At 63.2% G+C, this 23241-nt stretch overlaps 1 protein-coding gene across 1 annotated transcript in view; it reads right to left on the reverse strand.

Annotated features, from left to right (window-relative positions):
- LOC119092427 (rho GTPase-activating protein 190-like) overlaps positions 1–23241 on the reverse strand; it is a 36770-nt gene that overhangs the window by 5001 nt on the left and 8528 nt on the right. The window contains 22 exon segments of the mRNA XM_037215389.1: positions 546–643; positions 1128–1304; positions 3556–3679; positions 3982–4119; positions 4433–4581; positions 8001–8079; positions 8559–8631; positions 9247–9383; positions 9796–9927; positions 9929–10004; positions 10335–10464; positions 11017–11079; positions 11082–11137; positions 11689–11732; positions 11800–11899; positions 12188–12401; positions 12564–12687; positions 13327–13606; positions 14618–14733; positions 15630–15816; positions 20342–21093; positions 21524–21611. Of these exon segments, the coding sequence (XP_037071284.1) occupies positions 546–643; positions 1128–1304; positions 3556–3679; positions 3982–4119; positions 4433–4581; positions 8001–8079; positions 8559–8631; positions 9247–9383; positions 9796–9927; positions 9929–10004; positions 10335–10464; positions 11017–11079; positions 11082–11137; positions 11689–11732; positions 11800–11899; positions 12188–12401; positions 12564–12687; positions 13327–13606; positions 14618–14733; positions 15630–15816; positions 20342–21093; positions 21524–21611 (3337 nt within the window).

A 23241-nucleotide genomic window follows, 5' to 3' on the forward strand; every position in this document is an offset into this window, starting at 1 on the left:
ATCGAGCGTCTAGGCGACCGCAACCTCGGATATCGCTATAACAGAGACAAAAAGTCATGTTCCCTAGTCACCAGCGTCCAATGCGACCGGACCTCTGCACCATCCGCACCATCTCAGTGTCATGACACTACTGCACCATCGACGTCAACAAACAACGTGACCACACATCACTGGCACAGCGACACCAGAGCTGACGTCTGACAGCTGTGAGCGCTCGCGGTGTGACCACACATCACTGGCACAGCGACACCAGAGCTGACGTCTGACTGACAGCTGTGAGCTCTCGCGGTGTGACCGAACACCACTGGCACAGCGGCACACAACACTGGTTTAAAGCGCGACCGGTTGTCCCCAGCAATGTGCTCCAAGTTGTTCGCTACTAACCAGGAGTTAAGCTGAGATACCCCGGCATTGATACGTCCAGTCTAGACTTCGATCAATCGCTAGTACCTTACTCTGAACTGACTAGTACGTGAGAGCTGAAATATCCCCACACCGAAGAGTGCAGGCCACTCTGTTCTCTGTTGACGCCGTTCACTACTGACCAGCACAGGAGAGCTGAAGTCTCCCGACACCGACACGTCCAGACTAGACTCCTCGTTGTTTACGCCCTCCCGCGGCGACTCAGACTTCGACTTGGCGGCTGAAATCCACAGCAGCCTGTCAGTCTGGACGGGGCTGTTCTGTCAGGACTTCAGTCAGGAATATCCGGAGAGCTGCAAGCTGGCGGGACCCCGCCAGCTGTACAGTGTTACGGACAGTGGGATGGCGTTGCAATGGAAACGCATGTCGCCAGGTTTGTGAATGGACGGAGTGACTTACACCAGGACAGAGGCCACGAAAAGGTTGCGCTTCCGCAATAATGCAAGGAAAAAACGTCACACACAGCTATGACGCTTACGCGCTGATCAAAACCTCCCTCTATAAGCAATGCTCGTGTTTTTGGTGTGCAAAAATCAAACGAGCCACGTCAGCACATGCCGACTGGACCCGAGCCTCACGCACCAACCGCACAGACCTCACATGGCGCCACCCCAGACCCAGAGGCCGGCTGGACCCGAGCCTCACGCACCAGCCGCACAGACCACACACGGCGCTGCCAGAGGCCAGCTCAGCCCAGTACTCACGCAGTGGGGAGCCGGCGGCGCGCGCCGGCAGCGTCGGCACCTGCGGGATGGCGGCCGGCACGCCGGCGCGCTTGGCGGCCGTGCGCCGCAGCCGCACCGAGCTGCTGGCGTACTTCTGGCGGCTGAAGGTGCCCTCCTCCTCGGCGGCCGACTCCTCCGAGTCGCTGCCGCCCAGGACTGGCGACGGGGCGGCGTCAGGGGTCACACGCGGGCCGGCACAAGTTTCATACGTGCCACAGTGCCCCGCGCGACGGCACGAGTCACGGCCGCTAGCGAACGACTGCCACACGTCTGCCAGCAGCTGTCTTCTCTGGGCCAATGTGTGAGACACGTTATGACTGCAGCGAGACCCAGCGCATTTTCAGACAAGGTCCAGCATGAAAGCATGAGTGCGACTCCAGTGTGACATGCCGGTTGCCATTCGAAGGACGCAGCAAAAGCAAACACTAGCAAACCCATGCGATCATGCCGACAGAGAAAGACACAAAACTAAGCGTACGCCATTCACAAGCAGTAGCCAGACCGGTGGTGCGGCGCGGCAGCCCAGAAAGCCCGCGGAGGCTTGCCGCCGAGGCATCACGGCAGCAACACCGCATGCATCATAGCGCAAACATTGCTCAGAGGCTGTCAGGCTGTGTCGAGATGATTTGGGACTCCCCAGCTTGCCGACGACAGCTCATCTGTTGGGTTGGCGCCAACGATTTGATAACCAATGGCTGGGCTGACATCTATCAATAGTCTATGCCGGCGGAGGAATCGTAGTTTATCAGAAGGGCGGACAGAAATAGAAAACCCGATCGCAGTCAGCAAAGCCGTATGCCGTTTATAAGCCGTAAGCCCTCTGTGCTATATTACTGTTAGACCTCTAGGGCACACCACTGTTGAATTATGCAAGGCGCCGGTCGCTGGCGGCCCTAACTCGGAATGGAGGCCGAGGTGAGCGGCGCAAGGCCATGCACACCTTTGGCGCCCTTTGCCCCATGCAAGGTTCAGAAAGTCTCATGCACGACCCCTTCCCGAGCGCCAGCCCGCGTGGTTCACCACGGCTTCGAACGGCGACGCATACACCACGAAATCGCGGTCGTTCTAGACTGCGTGGTGTTCATGCCATTGTCGGGCGTTGGAGGTATTCAGCTTTGAACATTACAACCCAATCGCGGCCAGGGAGGGCGGGCTGCCAACTACACTTGTTGACGGATAAGCGCCGTACTCACGCACATACGGCAGGCCATTCAAGGGCGACTTCAAGAGCATGCAGCCGGTACGATCTGGGCCAGATTCTGGAGCTCACTATGGACCAGGCTAACAGCCTGTCGAGAGCAAAGGCCACTCCGGACCAGCCATGCCGGCGGACAGCGCGAAAGCATGCACTGCAAAAACGCCAGGCTGTCCGTGGCGGAAAAGCGTTGTCGACGCCGCCAGGCAACTCTGCGCCACGCGCCACGGGTCCAGACCACGCCCGGCCGTCCAGCAGCGGCGCACGCCGCCGAGCCGCGCCGCCTGCCCACCTGTCTCGGGCTCGGTGCGCTCGGCGCGGTCGTCGAGCGCGAACGGACTGCCCCGGCCGTCGAGGCTGGGCACGCGCGGCGCCGCCACCGGGATGGCCTGGCGGCGGCGGCGGCTGCGCTTGGGCGGCGTGCGGCGCGGCGCCGCCGGGCCGCACGGCTCGGCCGGGCTCGGCTCGCTGTCCGAGTCGGTGGTGTCTGCAACACCGGCGGCCGGCCGGCCGGCCGGCGTCAGCCGCCGCACGCACCGCGACGGCGGCGCGGCGCACCGGACGCCGCGCCCAGCTGAGTGCGCGGCCGCGGCGCACGCACCGCAGCCTGAGACGGCGCCAGTGAGACGGCGGCACCCCCACACCAGCGTCAACTCGAGAGGTCACAGCCAGCAGCAGTCGCCCTGCGTCAGCGCCAACCCCAGGCGGAGGAAAGCAGCAGCCGCCGCCCCGCCACCAGCGTCCAGTCTCAGCGCATAGCCATCTTTTTCCCAGGCTGGCGCTGTGCACCATACTCCGGATGGGGCTGCGGTAAAAGCTGCGTCTCTTACAGCATCCATTCCACTTACTAACTTATCGACTTTGTCCCTAGTTTAACCGCACAGACAGTAAAGTTTCTCTGAGACAAGAAATAGTGGTGTCGGAGTGCTAAAGGAAGCGTGTGTCCACCAGCAAACAGTGCCCGGAACAACACGCAGCAGCCAGAACCACGGGAGGTCCGGTTAACACATCAACTGATCACAGCAGTCACTACAGGCGGTGCCGGCGCCGTCCTCCGGGGCCATTATCGCGGGCCAGATCATCAGCTCAGGTCAGGTCAGGTCAGGTCAGCTGTCAAGTCAGCCGTCAGTGCTCAGCCCCGCCACGAGCGCCGGTCCCGGCGGACTCCGCCGCCCAGCAGCCAGCCCAGCCGCTCTCCCCCAGCGCACTCACACTGGCGGCACTTCTCGGTCCGCTGCCGGAGGCGCGCCTTGGCGCTGTGGCCGCCCGCGTCCTGCGCCAGCGTGTAGCTGTAGTCGCCGTCGAACTTGCCGCCCAAGAACAGGGCGTCCTTGACCTGCGGCGTCCGGCGGCTGCAGTCACGCTCGCGGCTCGGTCAGCGTCGCCGCCGACTCGGGCAAGCACGGCAGAGGGCGGCCACGCTTCGGGGCCGTTACGTCCCGGCATGACCCGCTGCGCTCTTACGTGGCTTAATATGTGTCGAGTAGCGACCACGTCATTCTCCATGGACCATCACAGTTACTCTCGGGCGCGATGCGGAGGCGCAAAGCAGCAACCGACACGTCGCCGGGGCCCTGCTCCTACCCGCCGCGGTCGCCGGCACAGGCAGCGGCGGCGGCGGCAGAGGTCGGTCCGTACCTGGGCGTACTCGGAGCCCGGCTGCTGCGAGAAGCCGGCGGCCGCGCGGCCGCGGCGCGGCTCAGCGCGGTTCGTCAGGTTCAGCTTCTCCAGCGTGTCCACTACGCTCGTGTACTGTTTCAGGTTCAGTTTGCCGGGCTGCTGGGCGGCGGCAGGGTTAGAGTCACGTTGACTTAGATAACAGCAGATCACAGCAACAGGACCAGAGATGCTTAAAGACAGGCGCAGACGATTGCTGACTCACAGCATCTATAGAAAATTTGCATGACCTGGCATCAGCCGTGTTACAGCCCCGAGGAGTCGTTGCGCTACTAAACGCCCCTATGCACTAGCCCCCCCCCCCCCCCCCCCACCCCACGCGTCCCATGTTGCCAGAAAAACAGCGCATCCGACAGCCCGCTAGGCTGAATGCAGGTTTGCCGCCGAGTTCTCGTCGATCGCGCGTACCCACCTGTCCGGCCTGAGCCTTGGGTTTAGGCGGTGGCGGCGGCCGCTGTCGGCCGGTAGTGTAGGCGTGCGCCGGCGCTAGCTGCCTCCGCTCCAGCCACACGTCATCCGCAGGCAGCTGGCGTGCCCCGGCACTCGTCTCCTCCAGCCAGCCTGGCGCCGTCACACGGTCAGAACACGGCGGCCTCACACGGAGCTCCTCCAGCCAGCCTGGCGCCGTCACACGGTCAAACACGGCGGCCTCACACGAGTCTCCTCCAGCCAGCCTGGCGCCGTCACACGGTCAGGACACGGCGGCCTCACACGGAGCTCCTCCAGCCAGCCTGGCGCCGTCACACGGTCAGAACACGGCGGCCTCACACGAGTCTCCTCCAGCCAGCCTGGCGCCGCAACACGGTCAGAACACGGCGGCCTCACACGAGTCTCCTCCAGCCAGCCTGGCGCCGTCACACGGTCAGAACACGGCGGCCTCACACGGAGCTCCTCCAGCCAGCCTGGCGCCGTCACACGGTCAGGACACGGCGGCCTCACACGGAGCTCCTCCAGCCAGCCTGGCGCCGTCACACGGTCAGAACACGGCGGCCTCACACGGAGCTCCTCTAGCCAGCCTGGCGCCGTCACACGGTCAGAACACGGCGGCCTCACACGAGTCCCCTCCAGCCAGCCTGGCGCCGTCACACGGTCAGAACACGGCGGCCTCACACGGAGCTCCTCTAGCCAGCCTGGCGCCGTCACACGGTCAGAACACGGCGGCCTCACACGGAGCTCCTCCAGCCAGCCTGGCGCCACCACACGGTCAGGACACGGCGGCCTCACACGAGTCCCCTCCAGCCAGCCTGGCGCCGTCACACGGTCAGAACACGGCGGCCTCACACGGAGCTCCTCCAGCCAGCCTGGCGCCGCCACACGGTCAGGACACGGCGGCCTCACACGGGACTCCTCCAGCCAGCCTGGCGCCGTCACACGGTCAGAACACGGCGGTCCCCAGGCTCCTGTCACGGCTCCTCCAGCCAGCCTGCCCCGCCTGGTACGGCCACATCACAACACGGGAGCCACGCTAGGCAGTCACGGCTGACACGGTCACGGCTGGCGGCTCACGGCCAGGCGCGTGGCGTGGCCTGGCACCGCACCGGACCATGGCGGCCCCGCACCATCATCCAGCTAACCCGGTACAGTTATAACATAACACGGTGGCCATGTACCAGACTCCCTCAGCCAGTCTGAAACAATCGCAACATAACGTTCCCACGTGGACTCCTCATATCAGCCAGACAGCTGCAGCCTCAGGATGTGACGGCCCCTCGCTAAACTGCTGTCATCAGCATAGCGCGGCCACATCATAATAGGGGCAGCCCTACACCAGACTTATCCAGCCAACCTGTCACACCAGGGCACGTCAGAACGAGGGGGCTCCATGTCAAACACACCCAGCTAGCGTGGCTTACCTAAGCCGAATAATCCCAACCCAGAGCAAAGCATCGAAAATAACAAGCGCCAAAAACCTTTGGCATGCCCGATATGAACACAAACCAGTCTTCTAGGCTGCCAGAAAGAGAGAAGTTGCTCCATCAATTATCATCAACACCATTCTAAAGCAGCCATTTCCAGCAGCCAGAATCTACACAGATGACATCGGCTGTAGCGGTTCAACAGTGAGTGCTGTGGCACGACCATACGATAGGAACGTGGAGTGGATGCAGACTACAAACAGTGGATACCAAACAACTGCATGGCACACATGGGAGCCCATGCGGCAGGAGCGTGCGACAAAACTATTAGCTCATTAGCTGCGTAGCTAACGGTCCACCGGGGCCACGGAATTCACGCCGAGAGGCTCCAACGCCAGTGACCCCGGCTGATACAGTTTGCTTCGTCCCAGCGATGGCACGGGGAATGCGTTCAAATGGGACGAATAACCTGGCCAGGGAAGAACAACTCAGGACGTGGGCTTGCAATACCCAGCTCGGCAGCTGTGCTACGACGAACCTCAGACAACACTGAGCGGAATCCAACCAAAGCCCACAAATGATGCGCACATTTACAGCTGTAACCTGATGGATTTACGCCCTATAGATCACATGGCGTGATACCGTCTGCCGCTCTGGAACCTCGAGCCGGTGACATCGCACACAGCCACGACATGCAGGCATGCGAGTGGAGCTAATATCTAGTATGCAACCAGACTCAGCTGGGCAGAATGCTCTTAGTTTGCCCCCGGCTGGATTTTATGGCGTTTGGCCCACCTCTAACCTTGACCATTTATGAACTTCTGAGACACTGGGAAGTCTAAGATCAACAAAAGTTTCATGCCAGTCTAACACAACAGCGAAAGTGAAGAATGCCATCGTAACATATTCATTCAGAGTCAAGTCTGCTTGCACAGGCCTTTAAGCCGTTACACAAATAGTTTCAAAATAGCAGGCTGAAAATTACCCATTTACAGGGACGTTGTGCTGAAAAAAATATACAACGTGATACGGAAGCCCTCGGCAGCAGCTGCGGAACCACCCCACCCCGTCGGCGGCCGCCTCGAGCCCACAGCGCCCCGGCTGGAGAGCGACGACTCCGCGGTGGCAGCGGGGGCGGCCGGCGCCAGGCTCGAGCCTTTAACCCCGCCGCCTGCCCGGTGCGGGCGCCGAGCGGGCGGCGCGGTCTACGGGAGCAGCGGCCGCCGCCTGCGGGCCCGGCGTGGAGGCATGCACTGTCTTGTCGTCTACAGGGTGAGGCGCGGCGCGCGCCGGTGCGCGCCGCCGCCGCAGACGGCGGGGTGACGCGACGACCGCGGACGGACCGCGCATGCGCACCACGACACGCAGGCGTACGGACGGACGAACGAACGGAGCAGGCGGGCCGAGGGCACAGCGAGAAACGGGGAGAAACGGCCGGTTACATTCCGAGTCGGAGCTGGAGATACGGGCGGCGGCGGGCGGCGGCTGATGGGCGCGCGGCAGGTCGGCGCCGCCGCCCGGCGCCGGCTCCGGCGGCGTGGTGGGCGCCGGGAACACGCGGAACCCTGCCGCCCAGACAGCGCGTCACACAACGGCAGACGCCCCGCCGCCGGCGGTGCAGGCCGGCTCCACGACCCAAGAGAGGCTATCCCAGCCCGCGTAACAGCCACGTCCCCATTGACTCAGAACAGCTCATCCGCCCAAAAACCCTGAACTCATCCAGTTGATTTGCGCACGCGCCAGTAATCAACAGGCCACGCGTCATACAACTCTGATAATGCTTATGGAGTCTTGGTTGTGCTGAACGACGACCGAACTGCGCGTAGACGTAGAAGCTGGTTTCCCCTGTAACCATTCGCGAAGTCTGTCCATCTGTCCGAGCGCTGGACACTCACACAGGGCGGAAGCGGGAGCGGACAGTACTAGTAAGGGACGACCGCCTGCTCACCTGCCATCTGCTGCAACTCAACACGCCAAGCATTCGAACTGCTCTAGCCGCAACACAAACGCCCGACCATTCCGTCCCAGAACAAATCAAAACGTCAACGGAACGTCTACAAGCGGGCCATGCGGGCGCGCCCCGGGGCGGGGCGGCGCCGGGGCGGGTGAGGGCGGGCTGTGTACCGGTGTCGGGCCGCGCGCGGCGACCCAGCTCCAGACTCTCGGCCTTGAAGAACTGGAGGCGCGGTGGCGGCGCCGGCAGCTGCTCGGTGCAGGCGCGGCTGAAGGGGGCGCGCGCGCGCGCCGGCCGCGGCGCCGGCTGCGACAGACACGACGGCAGCGACTCCGTGCTCGGGTACGACTGACACAACAGCTCTGAAAGCAGGCGGCCCACCGTGACGAGCGGGCCGGGCCGCGGCGCGGCCCACCGAAGCGGCGCCGCCAGCCCGCCCTCACCCACACGCGCGCCACCACGCTCACAGCGCGCCGCGGCACTGGGCGGTGGCCGCCGACGCCGAGACACTGGCGGACGGCGGACCCCGCGCCCCCTCCCCGTACGCGGCCGTCCCCGCGGCGTCCGCCGGCGTGCCGCGCTCACCCTGCTGGAGGCTGCGCCGCGGGGCGGCCGTCGGCGTGGGCCCGGGCGGCCCGTGCTCGCCGTTCGCCTGTCGGCGCCGGGTCGGCGGCTCGGCCAGCAGCTCGCTGTCGTCGTCGCTGGCCGATAATGGCCGCTCGTCCAGCGGTCGGCGAGAGGTTCAGCTCGTCGCCCAGCGAGCCGTCCGTCGGCAGTCGCTCGTATAACTCCGAGCCGCTCCTGCCGACCAGTGCCGGGTCACACAGGGCCGGCTCCAGCCTCCAGCGGCTCGCCCAGGACACGTCAGATGGCTCGTAGCAGGCAGAGGGCGGCCTCGAGCCGCTCCTGTCCAGCAGCAGGCGCCGGGCCGCGACGGCACACGTATGACTGGCCACTCACTACCGCTTTACGTCGTCACCCGGGCCCCACTGTGCAGACCGCCACACAGCTGAATGACAGTCCCAAGCCACAGCAGTCACTCAGCTGTTCAATATCACCACGGCCACACATAACGCCTGGTCAGAACATGTGTCTGGTGGGCGTCTGGTCTGAACATCATGCCTGGTCTGAACGGACGTCGTTTCAGATCAGCCGCTGCCGTGCTGCAGAGACTGTCACACAGCACGTCTTCACCGCCACGGGACGGACCAAGACCCGGCGTAACGCTCAGCTCCTCACAACCGCGCTCAGTGAGCCGGGGCCGGTCTGGCACCGGTCGATCCAGTCTGAGCACCGCTACTCTGCCAGGCGTGAGCAATGAGCCTGAGTCGGTGACGGGCTGGGGCTCGTCATGGCTCGGGTCTGGGTACGGCAGGGTGTGAGCTGGCGTGGGCCGGGACGGAGCCGAGGACGTACCCGTCGTTGCTGGCGGCGCCCAGCTGCTGGTGGAGCGTGAGGGCACGCGGGAACGCCGGCCCCTCGTCCGCCTCCTGCAGCCGGCGCACCCGCTCCAGCTCGAACGCCTGCTCGATCTCCGGCTTCTTCTCCCACACCTGCAGCGGACATCCGGGGTCAGTCTATGGTGGCTCAGTCACGGGCAGGGGGCAGTCACGGGTAGGCCAGCCAAGGACAGGGTCAGTCGTGGGGCAGGGCCAGTCACAGGTGGGTCAGTCACGGGTGGGTCAGTGACGGGTTGGGTCAGTGATGGCGGGGGTCAGTCACAGGTGGGTCCGCCAAGGGCAGTGGCAGCCACAGGTGGGTCAGTCGTAGGGTCAGGGGTCATCACCAAACTCCAGTCGCATCCAATGAGGACCAATCCAGAGGCAATCACTTTATGCCGAGGTCCGTGCAGAGCCACAGCAGGCGCGCCTCGGCCGCGCGAGCACCATCCCCGGCAACATCCCCCTCCCCCCCCCCCCCCTCCCCTCTCCAGCTCGCCAGCCTCCTGGCCAGCTCCTGTCGCACCTCCTTGAAGAAGCTGAGGTAGAAGGCCGACTTCTGCTGACAGGTGGACGTGGAGGTCATGAAGTGGGCCTGCAGCCGGTCGGCGATGTGGTTGCCCTCGGTGATGAGCTGGTGCGTCAGCTGGGACGAGAAACAGCGCGTTGGCGCCGCCCGAGTCGGTCACCGCCAGGATCTGGATCGGCAGGTGCGGCACGCTCGCCGAGAACACGCTGCAACGAGGCGCACGGTGCGCCCGGCTACCGTCAGCCGCTGCCGGATAGGGCCTGCGAGACGCAGCGTGGCGAACAGGCGACAGTCCGTCGCCAGCATTAGCACTGCGAGACGACGGTGTGGATGCTGGCCCACCATCTGTGGCATTGTATGGCCAAGGCACACACACACAGGCATCAGGCGGATAAACACACCACCACATCACCTCACAAATCAGCCATGAATGTCCTTTCACCATAGACAAGCACGAAGTCACTTCCGTCCAACGCGACCCAAGACGGACCGCGCGGCGGCCGGCCGCGAGCGCGCGAGCCGGCGCGGCAGCCTACTTGAGGTTGTTGAGCGACGCCCGCCGCTTGGTGCTGTACACCAGGACGAAGCCGTGCACCATCTCGTCCTGGTAGGCGGCAGCGCCGTGGTACGAGCTGATGATCACCTCCACCCGGCGTCGGCAGTCGCCTGCCGGCACAGGCGCCGAAATGGCGTCCCAACTCCGCACTCATCTCCAGACTCCGGACTCCGGAATCCGGAATCCGGACTACCAACTCTGGACTCCGGACTCCGGATTCCGGACACATCTCCGGACCCGGACTCTGGACGGAGCGAAACAAGCCCAGGGAAGATGACGACGTTGGTTGTGCACAGCGGTTTGTATTTCATGGCGGGAGGACCGCACGCGCAACGACGCTTGTCTGCCATCATCGTCATCGTCGTCGCCATTGGAGTTTTACAACGCACTCACCACGCTCCTGAGACTGTATTGCGTGAAGCCCTGACGGCAAGAGCAGGCCCGCGGACAGCAGAACCCCGTCCCTCTCGTGTCCCGGACGCGCAGCTGAACCACTAAACTATCAGCATTCCGCGTCAGCTGGCGCATCAAATCTCTGGGAAACATATGCGCACTGGCCGGGTGACAGCACCGACATATCTTGTCACGGCCAGTCCTAGGCCCGCCTGCCGCTCACGGCAGTCTGTCGTCGGAGCCGGACAGGACGCTGGGGCCCGACTTACCAAGAAAGGTGTCCAGTATGACGGAGCTCTTCTCGTGCGTTTTGACAAGTTGATTTGACAAATGGCGCCGACCACATTCTCGACCGAGTACGGATCACCGCAGAAGAGGCACATTATTATCCTGAAAAAATCCCATCCGGGGTGAGACAACTACTGCAGCAAGGGTTGCTGCAACGGCGGCGAGATCAGCGCTGCGTGTGACCCATGCTTTGGAACACCGCACACAAAATGACGCACCGGAAGGGGCACTGAGTCACTTTCCCCGCTAGGCGGACACACCGGCCCACACCTGGTGGCGGTCTCTCACTGACGTCCAGCCTCCTCGCGGATAGGCCAATCACCAGGTGTCCAGACCTCCCCTGATATTACCCACCGACCCCCCCCGTCGGTCTCTCGCCTGACGTCCAGCCTCCTCGCGGACAGGCCGTCACCAGGGTGTCCAGACCTCCCCTGATATTACCCCTTCCCCCGTCGGTCTCTCGCCTTGACGTCCAGCCTCCTCGCGGACAGGCCGTCACCAGGTGTCCAGACCTCCCCTGATGTTACCCCCTCCCCCGTCGGTCTCTCCCCTGACGTCCAACCTCCTCGCGTAAAGGCCATCACCAGGTGTCCAGACCTCCCCTGATGTTACCCCTCCCCTGTCGGTCTCTCGCCCTGGCGTCGGGCGCTTACCTGATGTCAGGCTCCCTCGCGGAGAGGCCGGCCGGGTAGAGTGGCGCCCCGCGCCGGAGCCGGCGCGCTGCTGCACGCTGTGCACCAGGGCGGCCAGCGCCGCCGTCAGGCGGTTCGTTCGCTCATGCTGACGCTGGCGGCGTCCTCGGCGTCCGGCTCGGCGGCCCGCCTCCTCCGACGGCGCGTGCAGTCCACGAACGGACACTGCAGACTGCCGACACGCGGGGCGCCGGGGGTCAGCGGCGGCGCGACGGGACGGACGGCCGGCCGGCCCGAGTACAGACCGATCGACCGATCGACGAGGCGCTGGCGGCTCGAGTGCGTACGTGCACGGCGTGACGTGACGCGACGGTCACGGTGCACGCTCGGACGTGCGACGCCAGCAGGAGCGGCCGGGGAGGCCCGGCGGCCTGCGTGTAGTGACTAGCGCGGCTACACTGCCGCCAGGGGGACAGCCAGGGGGACCGCCGTCGGTCGGACAACGAGCTCTTCCACTCACTTGTCGGCCAGACTGCGGCCCTCCTGGCGCAGCTGGGCCAGCTCGGCCTTGTCCAGCTGCGAGTCGGCCGCCAGCACCAGCACCAGCGGCAGGCCCTGGAACGGCGGCCGCGGCTGGCCGTCCTCCTCCTCCTCCAGACTGGTTAGCAGCGTCTTCTCCACGCTCTGGCGGATGTACTCGAACGACGCGGCGCCCGAGTACACGCACAAGCAGCCTGGCGGACAGCACGCACAGCGGCCACATGTCGGTCAGCCCACAGGCGCACGCAACCCCTTGAGGAGAGCACTCCACTAGCCAGCACACGCAGGCGAGCTGAAAATAGACAACCAAATCGCGACAGCGGGCGGTCACGACACCGGAACGCCCGGCCGCCTACCGTGCGGACTGAAGTCAGCCGTGAAGAAGGCGCTCGGCGTCAGCTTGGTGTCGTCGCTGATGATGCGCAGGCCAAGGCTGAACAACTGGCCGTCGATCTCCACTTCGTCCTCGTCCAGCTGCAGCTGGAGCAGCGCCACACGGAGCATCAGCCCCGGCAGCACACCACAGGCGTCCACGGACGGGAGCAGAGGGGCAGGACCTGGACGGACACTGGACGGACGTGTGAGGGACCGCCGCTCCGTGCTCACTGTTCGTGGCCCTGGCGGAGCGCTGTGTGGCCGCCATCACTGCGGATCCCGGGCCTCGGACCGCGCCGGCGCTTACCGCGTAACTCCCACCGAAATGGCATCAGCTGCATCATCCCACCACGACCAGTTCTCCTGCATGGAAGCCAATGCCCATCCATCGCCACTGACCCTGACCGCCAGCGTGACCCCCGGTCCCGTGACCTCACCACTCTGAACACCAGCCGGCACTGACCCTGACCGCCAGCGTGACCCGCGGTCCCGTGACCTCACCACTCTGAACACCAGCCAGCACTGACCCCGAACACCAGTGTGACCTCCCCGGTCCCGTGACCTCACCACTCTGAACACCAGCCAGCACTGACCCTGAACATCTGCGTGCCCCCGCCCCCCCCCCCCCCCCGGTTCTGTGACCTCACCACTCTGAGCACCAGCCAGGCTGACCCCGACCACCAACGTGCCCCCCCCCCCCCCGGTCCTGTGACCTCACCACTCTCAACACCGGCCAACACTGACCCTGAACATCTGCGTGAGCCGGTCCGCCGACCCCTCGGTGCCCACCAGCACCACGTTGAGGCTGTGCACGGGCGAGTCGCTGCCGCCGAACACCCAGTGCGTGCCGGCAGCGGAGGCGCCCGGCGGCGGCGCCGGCCGCGCCGCCAGCAGCGCCGCCACCAACAGGTCCATGCAGTAGGGTCCGGCCGGACAGCGGTCGGCGCGCGGCCGGTGCAGGAAGCCCAGGTGCTGGAGCAGCAGCAGCGTCCGCTCCTGCTCGAACCGGTCCAGCAGCTTGTACCTGGGGCAGGGGTGGCCGGTGAGTGGGCGCCAGTCGCCGGCGGCACACGGCTGAGGTCAGCTACAGGGAATGTTGGACGCCCATTGTGCCGGGCTGCTAACCAAAGCGGTGCTGGGCCGTTTGCGTCTTTGGTTTCACTTGTGAAAAAAACGATAAAGGCGATTCAAAGTATTTAGTGCATCTAAGCTAAGCAAGACTATGTAACGTCGCAAATGGGTCGAAAGTTATGGGGAAAATGCATCACAGGTAGTAAAAAGGAAAACCTATGTTCATCTCTCGTAGCCGACAATAATCTGATGTCCCACTGCAAACATCACAATATGTCCGTTGCCTTACATCAATAGGCGATTGTCAGCCTGCTGTATCGTAGTTGTTACTCCACGTTCAAGACATCATACAGCCACAGCTATTGAGATGTATGACTCATTACTCCATCATGCTGCGTCGAACATTGCGCGGATACTCCGAAAAAACCGGTGGCTGCTACACCAGGGAGGATCAGGATCGAGGCACAGCGAGGATCCTGGCGAGGGTTACGACAGAGACCACCTCAAGTCACTTGCAGCAAGACTGTTTCACTCTCCATGAGCTAACCACAAAACACCAAACGTGACGCACACCCCTCTCGATCCGGTCCGCTGGGCGGTGCTCTGTGTCGGCGCCCGGTCGGACACCACTGATGCGCGCTGCAGGCTGCTACACTATATGCATCAACTAGGTGGCTACGTAACTGCCAAGCCCCTTCTGGCTTACCAGACCACCTCACGGCTAACAATGTTTACAGTGGTGGTTCACCGTTGAGCATCTGTGCAGCTCACCAAACGCAGTTTCTCGCACCGCCTGAACAAACATGACCTTTCGTAACGAGCATCTGATGCGCAGCATGACTCATCGACACATTTGCTTCACTTTTCTTCTGCCTCGCCACATGACCGAACTAAGACAAAGGAGATCCCCGGTGGTATACGTCATGATCTTGGCGTGGCGACCTCACCATGTTGACAAACAGACCTCACATCCTCCTGCAGCAGCTCGGTGATGTCCTTCATCTGGTCCTGGGTGAGGGCGCCGCCGCCACCGGCCGGTGAGATGCTGTAGAACAGGTCGGCTCGCTCCAGCAGCAGCTCCTGGCGACGGCGGTCGGTGACGTCAGCGGACCGCCCGCTCACGGCAGCGGCCGACGTCACGGCAGCGGTCCCACGTCACGGCAGCGTCCCACGTCCCGGCAGCGGCCGACGTCACGGCAGCGGACCGCCCGCTCACGGCAGCGGCCGACGCCACGGCAGCGGTCCCACGTCACGGCAGCGGTCCCACGTCACGGCAGCGTCCCACGTCACGGCAGCGGCCGACGTCACGGCAGCGGACCGCCCGCTCACGGCAGCGGCCGACGCTACAGCAGCGGTCCCACGTCACGGCAGCGGTCCCACGTCACAGCAGCGGTCCCCACGTCACAGCAGCGGCCCGCGTCACGGCAGCGGACCCACTTCACGGCAGCGGTCCCACGTCACGGCAGCGGTCCCGCGTCACGGCAGCGGCCCAACGTCACGGCAGTGGATCCACGTCACGGCAATGGACCCACGTCACGGCAGCGGCCCACGTCACGGCAGCGGCCCCATGCCACGGCAGCGGACCCACGTCACGGCAGCACTTCCACGTCACGGCAGCGGCCCCACGCCACGGCAGCGGCCCTCCGTCACGGCAGGGAGTGAGATCCCGGCGTCAGGGCAGAGCAGAGCAGTCGCGCGCCAGGGCACGGCACAGAGCGGTCATCACGCCACAGCATGGGCATGGTGGTGCCGAATTAGAACGCAGGACAAAAACTACACTGCAACCGCCGGCCCATCGCCACGGCTCTTTATCTGAGTATCCTGTCCGACACACTGCGATGAGCAAGGCCATTACAATTTGTACATGCCACCGGACAGATAATGTGATGAGCCGGCGGTCACGGAGAGAGCAGCGTGCTTCGGTCCTGATGTCTCGCCGCCAGCGCCGCGCAGGCCGCCCTGCACCGACCACTGACCTGGAAGTTGGCTCTGGCCTTCTCCAGTATGTGCCGCTGGTGGATGTCGTAGATCTCCTGTCGCTCGTCTTCGGCCAGACTCTCGAAACACTCCCGGCCCAGGAACAGCACGCGCACCTCCGACAGGGACTTGCCGGGCGTCACATAGCTGGTCTCCTCCAGCAGCTGCTTGAACTGGCGCCGCAGCCTGCGGCAGCGGCGACGGCGTGTCAGCGGCGGCCGCGACCGGCGCTGGTCACGGGTCGGGTCACCGGTCAGGTCACAGGTCAGTCTCAGCAGCGCCGGTTCACAGCGCGGCCATCCCACCCGCGTCTGGAAGAGGCGGGCGTCGCGCGGGCCTGCCACCATCGGCGCTTGCTGTGCCGCGAGGGACGAGGCGACAGGACGCGGCGGCGGCGGCCGTGAGCTCGCGCAGTAGTGAGAGGCCGAGTGCGCTGACTGTTCAGGGCCGCGGCACAGCTCGAGGAGCCCACAACAACAGACAGCCGACGTCCCGGCGCATGTCAGACCACTGACCGTGCCACATGCAGTCCTGCACTACACACGACACGGCCTGCACCTCAGAGACCGGCTCCTCTTGTGCGCCGCCCTCAGTACTTGATAGTCCGTTGGACCTCCTCAGCCCTCCACCCCTCGTCCGCCGTGCCGGCTGGGCGGCGTCCGGTCGAGTGGAGCCGGACCCCGTCCGTCGCCGGCCACCAGCGCGCCTGAGCGTGCCAGACCATGTCCCCACCACGCCGCGCACGCATGCTGGCCGCGCGCCCCGGCCGCCGCTGACGGCTGAGCGGCGTCCGGTCGGGTGGAGCCGGACCCCATCCGTCGCCGGCCACCAGAGCGCCTGAGCGTGCCAGACCGTGTCCCCACCACGCCGCGCACGCATGCTGGCCGCGCGCCCTGGCCGCTGTTGACGGCTGAGCGGCGTCCGGTCGGGCGGAGCCGGACCCCATCCGTCGCCGGCCACCAGCGCGCCTGAGCGTGCCAGACCATGTCCCCACCACGCCGCGCACGCATGCTGGTCGCACCGCACTGCACGGCGGCCGCGCACTGCACCGCCTGAACCGCGGCCGGGACTGCACACATTCAGCAGCGACCGCGTCGCGCTCAGCGGCATGGGCGAGCAGTTTGCCAGCGGCATGGCCGTCAGAGCCAGGGTGTCTCCAGGCGAGTGCTGAACGCGGGAGGACGCAGCAGAGGCATGCCGGCGAGACTCAAGCATTGTACTCGTCCTGTAGAATATGGGGAGCGAAACAACACTAGGAATTGAATATAATATCTACAGATGCCCTCTGGCAGCATTAGCAAGATCCTATGACTACATGAACAAAATGTGTCAAGGCATAAAACCAAAACAATTGCTTTTCAGCGTCAAACCTTAAAATCCACAAATCATTCAAATAGCATGTACATTACACCACATGCGTAGGTTCTGAAAAAGCGCAGGACATGCAAATTAACAACAGATAGTGCGAGGAACTATCACAATATACGTGGTATAATTACCTTTTCGGCATCCTAGGTAGCGTTTCAAATAAAAGCCCAGATTAGAAGTGTTTGCCATTCATACAACACTGGGCTCCCAAATTCAAGATGACGAACACTCGACCAGTATTACGTAAGTCACCAGAATCATCCCTTTTCAAACACAAAAAGTCCACCAAACACCTGTACCTTGCTTTTAGCCTTACAGTGCAGTAAAAACATTCAACCATACGTTTTAGGTCTCCATAATTTTTCTTCTCAAGCACAAACAGTCCACCAAACACCTGTACCTTGCTTTTGGCCGTACAGCTCAGCAAAAACATTCAACCATACACTTTAGGCGGGGTGCATCACTTTGACAACGGCCAAGACCTTGATCAGTACGTCCAACACTAGGCCCGTCACCACGGGCTCCGGACTTCCAACTTTCAACGCACATTGCACTGGGTTGCCTGTTTGCCATTACGGTTAGTCCTCGTTCACCCAGGAATGCCACAGCCCTGGGGATTGGGGCACCAGCACCGCAGCTGGAATGGCCCAGGTGTATCCACACATATGAGAGGCGTCACCCTCGTCGGACGCAAGGGAGGGCTTGACATGGGCGGCGGCCTCGAGCACGCTGGAACCAAGCCCACGCTACGAAATCGACTTCTGCCACCGTTGCCGGACGGTCTGTCACCAGAATGGGACGGTCCGTCACCAAAGCCAGACAGTCCATCACTAGAGCCGGACGGTCCGTCACCGGAGCAGGACGGTCCGTCACCAGAGTGAGACGGTCTGTCACCAAAGCCGGACAGTCCACTACTAGAGCTGGACGGTCCGTTACCAGAGCGGAACGATCCGTCACCAGAGCGAGACGATCCGTCACCAGACCCGGGACGGTCCGTCACCAGACCGGGACGGCCTGTCACCAGAGCGGGACGGTCCGTCACCAGACCAGGACGGCCCGTCACCAGAGCGGGACGGTCCGTCACTAGACCAGGACGGTCCGTCACCAGACCGGGACGGCCCGTCACCAGAGCGGGACGGTCCGTCAACAGACCAGGACGGCCCGTCACCAGAGCGGGACGGTCCGTCACCAGAGCCGAACGGTCCGGACCGGGAGTTGGACGGTCCGTCATCAGACTCGGGACGGGCCGTCACCGGACCTGAGCGGTCCGGATCGGGAGCTGGACGGTCCGCCATCAGATCCGGGACGGTACGTCACCGGAGCGGGACGGTCCGGACCGGGAGCCGGACGGTCGGTGGGCGGGTGCCACGAAGGTCGGCCGACCGAGCCGCCGGCAGCGGACGGCCACAGGGATCGATACGCCCGCGCTCCGCCCCACGAATGGACAATGCACGGACTCTGGCACAAAGGCGCCGCTGGTCCCGGCTATGCAACACATGCAACCCCCACCTTACAGCGCCACAAAACATTGCCAAACAAAAACACAACTAACAAGCAAATGCGGTTTTCGTTGTCTCATGTCCGGTAAAGCCAGCGCACTGCTAGCTGTTATTAATTTCATCTGCCATGTTTCACTCATCCCAGCGTTACGCTTGGGGCCGAAATCACATTGCACTTAGTATAGAGGAAACATGCGAAACAAAGCAATGTTCCTGCCCTACTCCATGTTGCTGATGATGGAGACCTAAAAGAGAACAAGATGAAATGTGACACCTAGCATGTCATCAGCTCCACGGGTCGCATCCTTTCTGACCGTCTACTCCGCGGATCGTCTAAAAATATCTGGAACCACGAAAGACATCTCATCACCGCTGCAAAAAAACGCTTGGAGATGGATCAGCTGCACATGTTAAGTTCATCAGCCCCAAGAGTGCCTGATATAGCTAGCGGCGAACCGGATAGGAAAGCCAACGACCAACAGACTATAATATATGACAAAACATAAGGCCGATATCCACGTGCACAGGATCCATCACTCACGTGACAGGTCCATTAGCATTTAATATGACCAGCATCGTGCTGTTCGAGAACGACCATTGGCACGCAGCCAGCCCCTCCAGGCGCGGCCTCGACCGTGCAGCCCCGGCCTTGGCCGCTCCACATAAGGCCGAGGGGCCTCGGAGGACCGCGGGACCGCAACCATCACATGACCAGCTCCTGACCCCTGACGCCAGGTCACTGGCCGATCTCCGGCCCGGGTCAGCGACCCGTAACCCCCGGTCCTCGGCCTCCGTCTTGGACCGCCGCCCGGCGCAGGTCGGCGGGGTCTCCGGGGTCCGGGTCTCGGACCGACACCGGGCCCGGGTCAGCGGTCCGCACCGCCCGGTCCTCGGCCTCCGCCCTGGACCGCCGCCCGGCGCAGGTCGGCGGGGTCTCCGGGGTCCGGGTCTCGGACCGACACCGGGTCCGGGTCCGCCGTCGGTGCGGCCCCAGGTCGATAGCACGCTCGGCGCCGATAGATCGCCGCCGGAAATTCAATGGAAGCCGGCGCGGCGGCCCGGCCGCCAGGTCACGGCCCGACAGCGCCGGCGATTCACGACCGGCCGACGGCGGCGCGGGCGGGGGGGGGGGGGGGGGCGCCGACGGCCCGGCGCGCCGCGACCGCCGCCCGAACGCGACCAACGCGGCGCCGCGAGCCGGCGCTCAGAGGCGCGCGCCGGCTCGCAGACCGGCCGCCGACGATTGCTGCCGACTGAGGCCGACGACGCCGCCGGCCTCGGCAGCGTGACGGCCGGACGTGCTCTGGCCTCTGACGGACAGATCGGGCCGGCACCCGCGGCCGGACGCGGACCCGGACACCGTACTCATGTCATGACCGAGGCGCCAGGCGCGACGGTGGAAAGACAACCTCAGAGCTGCGGACTAGAGCGACAACCCGCGGCTGTTCCGCGCGCTTGACCCCCAGTCGGCGGCCGGCCGGCTGGTGGCACCGGAGGACACGGCTCGCGCCACTCCGAAGTGTATATCTCACCCCCAGCGACATTCGAGCGATCGGAAGGCGTGGGCGACTGGGTTTGGAGGGCACAGCCGCACGCGATATTGCCGAAGGCGTCACCAGCCACGACAGCGAGATGGGTGCATTACAGAACCAATGCTGGGAGAATAGTGGCGGGATCATCATTGTTATCGCGGGGATGGTAACCGCAACCAAGCCTCATCTCCCTGCAACGTAGTAACGTCATCGCAAGCGGCACATGCGTGTTTGCCATGGCCGATGTCTCTCCCCACATACAAAAAATCGCCTCCCCTATTCGCCACCCCGAATAGGCACCCCTGTACTCACTCCTGCTGGCGCGTCTCCTGCTGGATGGCGTTGAGATAGTTCTTGAAGGCCGTCTCGGCCTCGCTGCTGGCCAGCACCTCGAATGGAATGCGGGGGTCGGAGAGCTCGTCCACGTCGAGGTCCAGCCAGGCCAGGTCCTCGGGCGCCGCCACAAAGTGCCGCTCGAAGTCCGGGTGCTGGCGCAGACTCTGCTGCACCTCGGCCCAGCCGCAGCTGAGCAGCGCGCGCTGGTCGGGGAACAGCTCGCGGAACACGTCCGGCAGCGCCGCCAGGTAGCGCTGCACGCGGCGCGACACGTGCTCGTCGCGCAGCCGCTTGACGTGGCGCCGAAAGAGCCGGTGCGCCGCCTCCTGGCCCTGCAGGCCGACGAACTCGTGGAAGGCGGGCGCGCCGCGCAGCCGCTGCACGGTCGACGCCCAGGTGGCGCGGCAGTCGGTCACGTGTACGCGCACCAGCGACTGGAAGGCGTCCGAGACGAGGTCGGCCTCGTCCCGGCGCTGGCGCGCCGCCTCCGGGTACGGCACGATGCGGATGCGGCCGCGGCTACGGTCGATCAGCTGCGCCAGCGTCACAAACGCCAGGTCGACGTTGACGCTGTGGTGAGCGGACGTCTCCACCAGCGGGATGTTGCCCTTGAACTCCTTGCGGCTGGCCAGCCGCTCGGCCTCGCGCAGGTGCGACTCCTTGGCCTCGTCGTTCTTGGTGGTGACCAGCACGACGGGCTTCTTGGTGCGCACCAGGCTGTTCAGGATCTGAAACGGCCAGCGCCGGCTCGTTAACCGCCACGGTAGCCGTCGCGGCCTGGGACGCCAATGGCGAGTGACAGCGCACCCGGCAGGGACTATTGGGGGTTCTTCCACGTAACTGTAGTCGAGGCTGTTGTCGACTGACGAAAGGCGGTACGCTAAACGCTGTGAATGCCACAAGGCTCTTGAATTGTTTGTACGTATCATACGAATGAATTCGAGATTCTCGTAAGACTGCTAGCACCACGCGTTGCTAACGCGCGTGGGTCCGCGACAGCCTGTGCGGCTATCGCCCAGCCCTAACACGCAGAGCGGCGCGAACAGCGCCCTGTACAGCGAGCCGCCGCCGCCGGCGCCGGGGGAGCCGGGCCCGAGCGGCCGGTCGATGGCCGCCGCCACCGCCGTCGCCGGTGAGCCTGCCGCCGACCGGCCGTACCTGGACGGTGAGCTCCACCTGGCGCGACAGAGGCCGGCCGGACACCTCGCTCACGTCGAACACGCACAGGAAGCCGTCCACCAGGAACCTGACGGCGCACACGGGCACGCAACGGTCAGGCGCCTGCCGGCCGCGGCCACCGGCGGGCGGCAGTCACGGGTTGGGGTCGTCGACCAGTGCGGCCTGGTCCATCCTGGTCGCAGAGGGGTCTCAGTAAATGTCCGGTTCAGCTTCCAGGAGACGGAAGTGGCAGCTTCAGGTCTTTACGAAGGCGGGGGGGGGGGGGCATTCTTCGCGCGGACCTGACTGAGGGAAACACCCACCCTAAATGGAAATAAAGTGAGAAAACATCTATCCCCGTCAGACGTGACTGAGAAGCCCACCCAACGTAGACCTGACAGAGGGAAACAGTCACCCAGGTGGACCTGATCGCTCACGAATACCCACACCCGAGGACCCGACAGAAGGGGAAAGCCCACCCCCCAAATAGACATGACGGAAGAAAAAAGAAGGGGGGGCTAGTAACCACAAATGGGATCGACAAAATAAAATATCTATCCCGGTTTCTCTGAGGGAAGGAAAAGCCAACCTCGACGGGCCTGGGTGAAAACCCAAGCTGAGTGAAATGTTCCTACCCGGTGATCCTGACAGAGAGCTAGCCCCACATGAGGTGGTCCAGCTGGGTGCCGTGCCCTCGCAGTACATCTTACCGGGGGGGGGGGGGGGGGGTAACGGTAAGGCTCTCAGGGGAAACATCTCAACCGATCCCCTACAGCACGCGGACGTCGGGCGGAGCCAGGGTTAAAAAAAATCGGATGGAACTGACACTGGGTAGCAAATGAACTATGGGAACGCGTTCGGGGTGAGCCTCCCGGTCAGCCATTGCGATCGTCACAGGTCAAGATTTTAGCAAACGCGTAGCACGTGCTCTGCTCAGCTTTCAACAAATTAGCACGGTGCTTAAAAAACGTGCTGCGGTGCTCGCAGAACATTTCCACGTATCCTGATTTTGATCCGCAATATATGTTATGGAACATCGCGTATCTCCAGGCAAAAAATTAAACTACCTAACTTTCTAAAAGAATGTTCACAATAAACACAACTGATATCAGGAGACAGCCCATCGTGAAAACCAATAGCTCATGTTTTCGCACGATAAAACGTAATGGCGTCCATTTCTGCCATCATCTCGCTCCTTCCAATTCAAACAAAACAGGTATTGGTTTTCAGCAGGCTTCCGCAAATTGCTTAACAAACGTTGAGATATTTTGTGGATCTGGCATGTCATTGACAGCTGACATGAACGACTCGCACGACGCGTGCTGGAATTTCATTAACAGGCTTGAAAGAGGACAAACATCCAGTAGTGTCAACCTTTCCCAGAATGGATCCATGTATATCGTACAATTTTAACTTTGGAACGCTGGTTAGACGTATCGACATTTTGTGTCAACACGTCTGCTCTGTGTACATGAGCCTCATTTTAAAATCGTCCGTACCGTTACATCGGTAGGAATAAAATCACTAAGTTCCAGCATGAGACATGCCGTTGATTTATTTTTTGGTGCGATTAGACTTGGCGCGATGGTGTTACGAGCACCAATCTATCATGGATATCTATCATGGATATAAAATGCATGAAGCGTAGCACTAACTTTCCTCTACAGGTCTGCGGGAATTACAGTAAAAGGGGAAATGTCCGATAATTAGTGAAACAA

Source organism: Pollicipes pollicipes, unplaced genomic scaffold (assembly GCF_011947565.3).
Source record: "Pollicipes pollicipes isolate AB1234 unplaced genomic scaffold, Ppol_2.1 Scaffold_3447;HRSCAF=4054_pilon_pilon_pilon, whole genome shotgun sequence".
Classification (NCBI taxonomy): Eukaryota; Metazoa; Arthropoda; class Thecostraca; order Pollicipedomorpha; family Pollicipedidae; genus Pollicipes; species Pollicipes pollicipes.